At 52.3% G+C, this 11,644-nt stretch overlaps 1 protein-coding gene across 1 annotated transcript; it reads left to right on the forward strand.

Moving 5' to 3' along the window:
- The first annotated feature begins 765 nt into the window (after positions 1-765).
- On the forward strand, positions 766-11,501 carry acvr1ba (activin A receptor type 1Ba). Its single transcript, XM_003963167.3, has 9 exons — positions 766-975; positions 7,440-7,676; positions 7,765-8,019; positions 8,131-8,361; positions 8,473-8,640; positions 8,744-8,900; positions 8,967-9,091; positions 9,170-9,300; positions 9,387-11,501. Exons 1-9 carry the CDS (start codon positions 912-914, stop codon positions 9,510-9,512), a joined length of 1,494 nt encoding a protein of 497 aa, XP_003963216.1. The 5' UTR covers positions 766-911; the 3' UTR covers positions 9,513-11,501.
- The last annotated feature ends 143 nt before the right edge of the window (positions 11,502-11,644 follow it).

Consider the following 11,644-nt stretch of genomic DNA (forward strand, 5'->3'; position numbering starts at 1 on the left):
ACAGGGCGATAGGTGTTAATAAACATATTAACTCTTGATGATTTTGGTCAGTGAGCCTAATGGAGCTCGGATCAGACCCCAGCAGTAGTGGGGACATGGGTGATCAATTGATTATGGGTGCATGCAGTGATGCCTGGACAAATGTTCAGCATTTTATTCCAAACTCATCCTCTCCAGCTTAGTGCTATCTAACCCACGGTCGCTGTGTTTCTTACTCCAAATGGATTACACAACAATGTAAAGCTGACTTTAAATTTGAGTCCCAGGGTTGATAACGATGAGGAAAATAAAACGCAGCAGCAAACTGGAGCTGCCTGAGGGGCCTCACAGAGGCACCAGCACCACAACACTGCAGTGTCTAAATGATGATGGATATCTGTAAACATTATGACCTGTCCAACGATTTAACTCGTTATTGTCCAACATGAAAGGCACTTAATCCCTCCAGAAAATGGACACAAGGGGCCAAGTTTTGGTTGGAGCATCCACAAAAATCCAACCGATCGCAGTCCTGACCAGCTAATAAGAAAAATAAATCCTCATTTATACAATTGGAAATGAAAATAGGACAACGAAAATACTACGATCCGTGATAAATAGTATTTGCTGTTTGAGCCCGAAGAGGACGCTTGTTTACTTTCTTTCTTTTTGAATAAATAAATCGCGTCCCTCCGCCGTAAACAGCTGTGACCTCGGCGGCTGCAGGACACCCGTGTCGTCAGAACCTCCCCTTTAAAACACGAGCGCGCTCGCGCACACGCCCCTTTAAAGACGTCACTCGCCAGTCTGGCTGGCTGGCTCGCGGCTGGCTAGTGCGTGTGGCGGTGTGGTATGTGCGGTCAGACTGTGGTCGTGTCGATAACGGACGGTTCGGACGCGTTTCCCCGTGAAGAAATGGGAATTCCGAAGACATGGCTTTGAGACAATTCGCCCTCACGCTGGTGGCGCTGCTCGGGTCGGCGGCGGTCGGTAGTGGTAAGTTTGGAGCGGAGCGCCTCTCCGGCTTTTGTCTCGATGTGTTTTCACGGTCTGGGCATCGCCTGTTGTCGCGCGTCGTCATGGCGCTCGGATTTGGCTAACTCTTATCAAGCTAGCGCGGAGCTCAAGTGGACCCCGGCGGTCCGGGCGAACCTCAACCCGGTCCCTTCTCTTTGTTTGTGTTCGGCTTCCAGGGTTTGACGGTTGATTAAACGCGAGGTGTCGCGTTATTGTGCGCGGTGTCGCTAAACCACAACAACAACAACAACATGGTGGGCTGTCGGTGCCGAGGCGCCAGCTAATGTTGGCCGTGCAAACGCGCAATAAAGTGCTTAAAGTTAAACACGGCGCTTCTGTAGTAAACCGTAGGGATGAATTAATTGCAGCCATTCCGTTGAAGGCGTGTGGGCACGTAGATTGTGGAGAGATAATTACAGTCTGCTGCTGCTGCTGTTGTTGGAGTTATCAGTGTTGCGCTAGCAATAATATTTCCACAAAACAATATTTCTCGCAGGCTTGTGACTGCTTATCTCTGATTTGCGCGACTCCAACACTGTAATGACTTATTAAACACGTGCATTGGAATCGGCTACAGTTTTATCACATGCTGGGCTTACTGCTTTCAAGGCTGGGGAGATGTCTTTGATTCTGGGCCTAGTCAACTTTGCGCACGAAATGTTTTTTTTTGGGGGGGGGGGGGGTTAAACATTGGCAGCTCCTCCATAGGGTCCATTTGTATGGAGTGAAAAGGCTGCTTAGTGGCCTCCAGCGAGAAAGTGAATGCTGGCATGGGGGTGACGGCCGCCGCCTATTCACACAACCCAGACAGAAGTCAGAGTTGCAGTCTGGGTGTTTTGTGATGGAAATGTGGCAAGTGGGGGCTTTTGAGGTGCCGGTGATGGGGCCGCTTCAGCCTGAGTTCCCCTTTACTGCAGGAGCAGCTGACGCTTGGTTCCACGCCACGCCGCCTCAGCCCAGACCAGTTTTCACAAAACTACCCTGCATTAAAGATTTCTTTTTTCCCGGGACAAAAAAATCTGTTCTTTCACCTTTCTATCCTAAAACGGTGTTACGGCAGCTGCGTACAGGAATCACCCAGAAGAACAGAGATGGAATGTGGTTAAATAAGCGGGCCGGTTGTATAACTGCTGTTTCTACATTTGCACTGTGTAAATCATCAGAGACCGAAGCTTTTGTGTTTCATTAGATAGCAGCTCCCATTGGTTCCAGGGCCCGTTGTCGCTGTCATCATGATATATCACCACTCGTCTGTCCTACATGTCATCCGAGACAGTAAAGGCAATTTTGACGTCTGATTTCTATTGCAAGCGTGCCGCAGGAGCCGTACTGGGACCACTGTGCTTCCCGTGTGTGTGTAGATTAAGTAATGCTGGTCAGCTGGTGTTGCGTGTCTTTTAAAGAACCCACGAGCCTGCTGGGAGTCGCGTCGAGGCCAAGTGTCGCGTCGAGACCTAATGCCGTCCAATCTAAAATTGGCGCTATGCTAAACCACATTCTCTGTCCTCTATGATAATATGCCCACAGTTCTTTAGCGACGCTTTGCTTTGGGCATGTGATCGTGTCCGGCTGGTTTCATAGGAAGGAGTCCTTGGTGTCACCGGCGTTACAGGCCTGCGTGGTGCACGCCGAGTGGGAGGACACAATAATGGCGTGATATGAGCGCTGTTAACCACACTGCCTAGAGGTAGGGTGGGTCCCTGGCACTCTCTTTCCGTACTCAGGTTCTATCGTTCTATCCGGATCTATTAGCTTCCTGATCCGTCCTAAAACTTTCCCCCGCTCACGATCACAGGCTTCTGGTCTTTGTTCTTCCTCCGTTGCAGACAGTCGCGTTCGCTTTTCTTCTCGCGCCTCCCGCGTATCATTTACACGCATTTATTTGTGCCAGGGCAAAGATTTGATCAGCCAGAGTGACTTTCCCCGCCTTTCCGAAAACGCCCACACCCGTCTGTGTGCTGAGCTGAGCCGAGTTGCTCGGGGGTGCTGTTTAATGTCAAATATGATGTGGGGGAAGGCAGACTGGAACATGTGCACACCTGCCCTGAGATCAGAGGCGGGGGAACGCACCGAGGAGGCAGACGTTTATTGGGTTCAAAGGTGTGTGTCTGTAAACGGGAAAGTTTGGGGGTGTTGTCGCCGGGGGGGGGGGGGGCGTTTCCAGCAGCCTTTAAGGGAAACTGGGCACTAACTGTAGAGCTGCGTTTTGTTTTTAAACTTGCATATAGACGAACGTGTCTCTGTTTCTCTCTGTCGTGCACCAAGCTGGTCGGGTCAGTTGCGTGGTGGTCCCCCCCCCCTCCATAATGACCAGCGTTGTTAATGACCTCCACGGGCCTGGAGGCAGCCTAATTGGTGCAGCAGACAGAACAACCCCTGTCTGACCCGTCTCCGTTACCCACAGGGGTCTGTGGCCGCTGCAGGCCCGGCGGTTTCACCCCGAGCTGTCCACGGTTACTTTACTCTGAAGATTTTGGTGGGTTTAATTTGTGTTTATTGTGAGGGGGGGGGGCACCACGCTATGCCTCTAATGTGGTTACAGTTGTAAGAAGGCACCCTCCAAGACCAAGTGGAGCCCTGAGTCCACGGCCAGGGCCAAACCCTCCCTTACACGCCGCTTTGTGGAGGACGGCTCATTTGTGCCGCAGTCGCTGGAATGTAGGTTAAACCTGCTCTGCCTCGTCATCTGCTGTTAAAAGGAGCAGAGTCACATTTTTCATGCACGTCCGGCGGAGGTTTGCCTCCACGCAAGAAGTCTTTTGCTCAGGAAAGGCAGCGCGAGGGTGTATTAGCCAGCGAGCCGACCTAGTATTAGATGTAGAGCCCCTGCCCCGTGCTCTGCCCTGCGCTTCTATAGTAGCATTGGCTCCAAATGAACGGCGTCTCTCACTTGGCAGAAGTGCTGGCAAAGACCGTAACACGGGCGGTTTTTCTGCATCGAGCGCAGCTTCACTGGGAACACGCGCTTCCTGACTGGAGACCGTCCGTTTGGGCTGGGGGGGGGTTGTTTGAGAAAGCACTGGCGTGAAGGCAAATCAACGTTGACCCTTGAGAACTTTTCCAAAGGAGAAGAGCCACTAAAAAGGGCTTTGGGTGTCTGTGCTCTGACCGGTTCTAAACGCATTAGTACTCGTGTCTGGGGTTTAGTTTCTTTTCGTGTCATACGTGCTTTCTGGGTGGGTTATTATCATGGAGGAGGAATGAGAGTAAAGGGTGGAATTGTTTAATCTGTGCTGTAGTCCTAATCACAAGCTCGGAGTCACATGGTCCAAGCACTGGCACACAGATCTGAGGCGTACATGGTCGTTACAAACGCAATGCCGACAGATATTTGATTAGCCGCCCCAAATGAGCCCGCGCTTACACTCGTCTGCCTTTCAGAGCCATCCTGGACCACAGACAGGATGGGCTGTAGCCTAAATGGGGGGGTGGTTGGCAGAAACGGCAGCAGCCTCGGCCCCAGAGGCTTCACTTTGGAGACAGATCAGTAATCTGACCCCGAGATGCAGACTGAGGTAATGACTTTCCTCCTACCCCTATCATTGATTAGGACATGGATGTAGCGTGTGCCGAGTATATGTGTGTGTGTGCGTACGTGTGTGCGTGCACGCTCACACTCTGGTGGCGTCTGCTTGTCTTGATCAGCTCTCTGTCTGGTGTCTGCATGGATCCAGTTTCAGCCACTGCCGTTGGGTAATGCTGCTCCGTTCCCCGTAGATCGGCGCGGCGCAGCCGTCTGCCTGCGCGCCGGACCCCCATCAAACTGCTGCATCTGCGTGCCGCCCCCGCTCCGCCGTCTGGCACACTTCTCCCCCCTCTGACGTTTATTGTTTCAGCTACCTCTGTGTTGACTGGCTGCCTGCGCACGCGCGCGCACACATCTGCTTGCAGGCGCACCTCGTGCGGTCGCCGAGGGGGTACACAGGAAGCCCTTTGGAAGGAGACGGCGCTGTGGTTTTCACCCGGGTGATACTCGAGGGGCACTCGTGTTTTTTCGAATCCCTTCCGCGCCGCGTCTGCCGTTTCCTGTCTCGACATGAACGGGAATGATCGGAACTTTGCCACATTGTTGCTCCCAGTATTGTTTCTACCAGCGGCCCTCCTCCTTCTCTCCACCCCCCCCCCCCTCCTGTAAGTCAAAGTCTAGACTGGGTTTTATTACGGTCACAGCTGGTCACTCGGGCAAGCCCCGCTCGCAGCTGGGGGGGGCCCTGCTCGCCCCCTTCCCCACCACATTGTCCCGCTTACTTTGGGACCCCTACCCCCTTCCCATCCTGTCTGGTGGAGAGCTACCCTCAAACACCCTGCTCACCACCCATCCCCCACACCGCTCCGTGCAGAAGTGTGACCCCCCCCCCCCTTCCCCGCCACCACCACATTGCTCTGTGCTTTGTTTGTGCAGGGCCGGTCCGATCCCTCCTTATGTCGTCTTAATCTCCACACAAAGGCCCAGTGTAAAAACCGCCAATTATGTGGCTACAAGAGCACAGTTCACCCTAAACCCGCACATGCACGGGTCCGTGCGCGCTCAGGCTCGGCCTTATTACTCGCAGACCTGTGAAATGTGCACAGCGCCGCTCAAACTCACTTTTGGTGAGCGTTAGCGGGCCACAGGGTCACGGCCTGAGCCGGGACCACGAGTGGGTTCAATGTGCCTTTTTGGGCCGTGTTTGCTTTCCTATGCTCGGCGTCTATCTGCACGCCATCTGTCTGGCCACACACCGGCTCTACGCCAGGCCCGCCTGTTCACGTCAGATTGTGGTTGATAATTTATTGCATCCATCGGTGGAAAGAGTGTGTTGCAAGAACAGTTTTTATAGCCGTCAGATTTGTTCATGAGCGGAAATGACGCGGGAGCGGTTGCATATTAAGTGAGGCCTTGGAGCTGAGAGCAGTTCTCCCAGGCTGGTATATTATTTTTTAATGTATTTTAGTGAGGCCATAAAGATGTGAAGCGCTGTATCCAGCTGTCAGGATGGGATGTTGCATATCGGAGGGTTTCCAGCTGTTTTGATCCAGCGTACCTGTTCTCCAGATGAGCTGATGTGACACAGGGGTGGTTTTTACTCTTTAACGGGCCCACCCAGTCCAAAAGCTCTGTGTAATCAGCAGGAAATTCCATTAGCTTGCAAACTACAGAATTTGGACACAGCCTGACAAAATTTCCTGCCACTTTCCAACTCGCCTCCTGGAGCGGAACACGGCCACATTCTGAACAGATGACCAGTCTCACCCAAAGTGTTCCTCATTTCCAGTATCGCGCCGTCCACTGGCCTCAGCAAATCGCCGCACAGCGTGACGCATGTGGAAAATGCCTCCACATTGATCATCATCTTCAGAACTCGGAGCAGCAGGACTGTTGCATCAGTGTTTGTGGCCTGGGTGGTGCAAGGTGATGGTGTAATCTCTGTATCGGGGTTATTTTTCTTTGCTTTTTATTTTTAAACACAGCCACGAAGGCACCAAACTTGTGGGCTAAAATATTTGCCCGTTCTGGCGGCCCGGTTTAGTGAGGATCACTGAACGCCCGGTTCCATTAAAAGACAGATTAGTCAAAGCTTACTGCTCGTAAAATCTCCCTCCCTGGATCAGATGTTAGTGGTCCAAGCGAGGCAGGGCAGCTTTTTACCAGGAAATAAAGATCGTAATTCTTCCTCCTCGTGTTTGGTTCCGCAGTAGTTCTGTGTAAGACGGACAGGCCGAGCGTGGGCTCGTCACCTCCCGACCCCGACGTGCTGAGCAATGATCGGTATTTTTTGAGGCTGGTCTCTCTTTTAACCTTTCGGGTTAATTATACTTTCTATGGTTTCAGGGAACTGCAGAAGCCGTTTCTGTTTCCCTCTTATTCAAAATGAGAAGCATGTGTGTGACTCAAAATCACATTTACCCCCCCAAATCTAATCAGTCCGTAGCTCCTTGCTCGCTCCGTTTCCCGGCAAGCCTCTCCTCCTTTTTTCTCAGCACACACTATTAGTGTAGATTTTGTTGCACTGACCTCATTTTTGGAGTGTTGAATGACCAACGTGCTTTTACAACAGCAGCAGCAGGAGCGCTATTGTGTGAGCTTTAACAAGTCCCCGTGTGCCGGAGGAGTGAGCTGCATTTTGTTAGATACAAAAGGAGGGGAAAAGCCTCTCATTAGCTTTAACTGTGGCAGCTCTCTGTCGGGATAAAGGAGAGGAGCCCTGTACAATGCTGCAGTGGAGACATGAGGGCAGGAGCTCTCCTCTTGTTGGGTTTCATTTATACCTCCCACTGGGCCGCTTCGTCCCAGTCTGTGTGTTTGGGTTCATCTGCAGTGAAGGATCTGATTTCAGGGCCACTGGGGCCGTCTGGCTGCTCCTGAATGCTCAAGGTGCAACTGTGCGCTTGGTTCGCCCCCTGCTGGACGAAGCCAGATGTTTTTCTGTGAGTTGCTGAACTACTTTCTGTTTTCACCACAGCACTGCGTTGTAACTGCACCAACTGTGAGAAGACCGGCTATGAGTGTGAGACGGACGGCGCCTGCATGGCGTCTACATATTATGTGGAGAGGAAGGAGCAACACATCCGAATCTGCATCAACCGGGACAGCCTGGTCCCCCCCGGACAGCCGTTCTACTGTCTGAGTGCTGAAGGTCTGCTGAACACACACTGCTGCTACGAAGATTACTGCAACAGCATCGACCTGAAAGTTCCCGGTAAGGTTTGTTCACCAGACAAACTAGAGCTGTCACAGCTCAAGCTCCTCCCATTCACATCTGTGGCTTCCTGTCCCTCTGGCACTAGTCCCAACTAAGGAAGGAGAGTGGGCCAGCAGCTCCTGGGGGCCTGTGGAGCTGGTGGCGGTGATCGCCGGGCCGGTGTTCCTCCTCTGTGTGCTGCTGATGGTCGGCGTCTTCCTCTTCCAGTATCACCAGAGGGCCTACAGCCACCGGCAAAGGCTGGAGGTGGAGGACCCGTCCTGTGATCACATTTACCTGCCCAAAGACAAGACATTACAGGACCTCATCTATGACATGTCCACCTCTGGTTCGGGCTCTGGTCAGTACCACAGATGATTTAATCCCTACTGTAGTAGGTAGTGGCGGCCTAAAAGCTTTCTGCCTGAAGCTGTGACAGAGTTTAGTCATTGTTTGTTTGTTTTTCCTGCAGGTTTGCCCTTGTTTGTGCAGCGGACGGTGGCCAGGACCATCGTGCTGCAGGAGATCATAGGAAAAGGTCGCTTCGGTGAGGTCTGGAGGGGGAAGTGGAGGGGCGGAGACGTGGCCGTGAAGATCTTCTCCTCCAGAGAGGAGCGCTCCTGGTTCAGAGAGGCCGAAATCTACCAGACAATCATGCTGCGCCATGAAAACATCCTGGGATTCATCGCGGCCGACAATAAAGGTGAGGGAGGCGGGCTTTATCCAGAACGCAGCCATTAAACGAGGTTCCTGTGCGATTGTGCTGTCCCAGCCAAACTGGGTCCGTTAAACACTAACACATCGTCTCCTCCAGACAACGGCACCTGGACTCAGCTGTGGCTGGTGTCCGACTATCACGAGCACGGCTCCCTTTTCGACTACCTGAACCGTTACTCCGTCACCATCGAGGGCATGATCAAACTGGCGCTGTCGGCCGCCAGCGGCCTGGCGCACCTGCACATGGAGATCCTGGGCACTCAGGGTGAGCCGACCCGAGCCGACCCGACCCGACGCACAGTGGATCTTTAGATCCAACACGCTTGTTACTGCTCAGAGTTGACGATGTGCTACCTGCTCCCCTGCAGGCAAACCGGGCATTGCTCACCGCGACCTCAAATCAAAGAACATCCTGGTTAAGAAGAACGGTATGTGCGCCATAGCTGACCTGGGCCTGGCTGTCCGTCACGAATCCATCACGGATACCATCGACATCGCCCCAAACCAGCGCGTGGGCACCAAAAGGTAATAAGGACCCACGGGCTCCGGGAGCCTGATGCTGGGACCTGGACTCATGCTGTCCTGTCACAGGTACATGGCCCCCGAGGTTCTGGATGAGACCATCAACATGAAGCACTTTGATTCCTTCAAGTGTGCTGACATTTACGCGCTGGGCCTGGTGTACTGGGAGATCGCACGGCGCTGCAACGCAGGAGGTAAAACCACAGGCAGCGGCAGAGCTGGAAGACTCTGCTCGCCCGAGACTGAGCGCCGCTCTCCTCCGTTCCCTGCAGGTATTCACGAGGAGTACCAGCTGCCATACTACGACCTGGTGCCCTCCGACCCCTCCATAGAGGAAATGAGGAAAGTGGTGTGTGACCAGAAACTCAGGCCCAACGTGCCCAACTGGTGGCAGAGTTATGAGGTACTTTCACCACTGAATAGTCTGTACCTGTGTTTATTTTTTTGTTTTTGTTCTTCCGGCCTGAACGTTGCTCCTGGTCTCTGCAGGCCCTGCGCGTCATGGGAAAGATCATGAGGGAGTGCTGGTACGCCAACGGAGCGGCCAGGCTGACGGCCCTGCGCATCAAAAAGACCCTGTCTCAGCTCAGCGTGGAGGAGGACATCAAGATGTGAGGCGAGCGGCGCGCCGGCCCCGGCCCCGGCCCCGGCCCCGGCCCCCCGGCCGCCTCGACCACCCTCCGTAGGAAACAAACACTAAAGACAGACTGCGGATGAAAACCCTGCCAGTTTTAAAGCCACAGTCCACGTTGTGACGAGGCCTACCTCACCTTTTTAGCCAAAACTACTGAGAATCCCGTTGTTCTTCGTGTCTCCCTCCTTTACCCATCAACCCTTTCTCCACGGGCCACATCACTACAACTCTGCCACTGTCGATATCCTCACGTACGCTCTCTTCTGCGCCGTTTCCCACTGCAGGATTTAACTGCAGATGTACAGTGACGGGATTTCTATCCCCTCTTTTTGGATCCATTTATTTAGCCCTCGAAATTCTGCCCCCTGGTGGACATAACCGTCCAGTAGATTTTAAGGAAATTGTAGGTTTTAACTGTTCGGCCACGCGGCGCCAGCTGTGTTGCTGTTGAGCGTGCACGTGTCTTCGTGTGTGTGTGTGTGTGTGTGTGTGTGTGTGTGTGTGTGTGTGTGTGAGAGGCTGAACGTCGTCTGGACTCCATGCATGTTCCTGAGACGCAGCCACGGCCACTGTGAGCGCTGCCGTGGGCGAGCACGAACACTCAGATCTCCTCCTGTAATCCCTCACTTGAATATATCACAAACAAAAACAACTGTAGCTTCTTTACCAGCAGGTTGCACGTCGCCGATGTGGTCGAGTCCTGGCGATGGTTTGAGATGTGGCAGGGATCCTCATTTTTGGGATGGTTCTTATTTATTTGATGCTATATATATATATATCTATATTTTTAAACTTTCGTATTGATGATCACTGTGAGATGAGACGTGACAAAGGGTCCCGACTTTAAATTGGAGGGCGTTCCGTTGGGGCGCTCGCCCTCTTTGGGGGGGGATGCCGAGCAGATATGGATGTAGCCATAAACCCGGTGGTGACGGATGATGAGCAAATGATGAAATGGTGATTTTAACAAACCCTTTTTTTTTTTATGCGTTTTTGTTTCGTGTAAAGATGTTGTGGTGGGTGTTGTTGTTTTCTGTTGGCTCTAATTTAGACACTACTGATGGTGGGTACATGTGATTTGTATATAGAAACGTGTTTTCGTTTATGCCACGAGCACCAGAGCGACACTTGGAGCAACGCTCGCTGCTCTCACGGTACTTTCAGGAATCCGTCTGCGTGTTTGCTGTCCAGGCCAGGACCGCCATCTGCTGGAATTTTGTTGTTTTGGCTTTTATTTGATCTTTTAAACGTGATTCTTCTCTCTAGGGCAGTTCGGTACTACTGATCCTGGAGAACTTTGCCGCAGCCTCTGTTTTCGTTTCAATCGCCGTTGGCGGAGTTCTTCTCGGAGCTCGTCCTGCAGGGCTGACGCGTCGTTCTCGTCGACACTGGAATATTTAGCTTGATCCTCTCAGCTGCTGAGGCGCAGGGAAATGTACGGTTAAATGTGAAAAGTAGTCTTAACCTTCAGAGCCCAAAGCGCTGGCAAACTGGTGCTGCGTCTGTTTTTTTTTTGGTTTTTTTTGCTCTTCCTTTCTTTGCGGCCTGGTTTCAAAGCCGACATCTGTCCCGGTGAGGCTCCGCACTGTTACGGCCCACATTGAATTCTCTCCCTGATCCAGAATTCATTGGGCATCATTCTGCATGCTGTTCCCAACACTGGTTCCTCTCACTGAGGTAGATGAACCCCAGACTCGTCTTTGAGTTTCATGCTTTTTTTGTTTGTTTGTTTCGGCTGCGCGCCCCAGAAAATGTTGCTGCTACTGTTGACATGGGGAGAAGTTGAGCAGACAGGCTGGGAGCCGGGAGAAGAGCGGACTAAAGCGGAAATGCTCCTGTCCGTGGTTCCATTGTTGCCATGGGGATATAGCCACCACAACTCATGAGTAATAATGTCAAGTCTTCAAATCTTTTCAGAAGTAGTTCATACCTGTAAATAGCTGATATACAATAAATTCCTCTTTTTCTTATCTTTGCTGTTCTGTGGTTCTCATTGAAGACTCCTCAATCTGTTGGTAAAGGTTAGGGAGCACATGGCCCCTGACCTCTGACCCTGCATAATGTAAAGAAGTGGTTTACTCCCCTTCTTTAAACCCCTAATTTTTTTTAGACT

Source organism: Takifugu rubripes, chromosome 3 (genome assembly GCF_901000725.2).
Source record: "Takifugu rubripes chromosome 3, fTakRub1.2, whole genome shotgun sequence".
Lineage (NCBI taxonomy): Eukaryota > Metazoa > Chordata > Actinopteri > Tetraodontiformes > Tetraodontidae > Takifugu > Takifugu rubripes.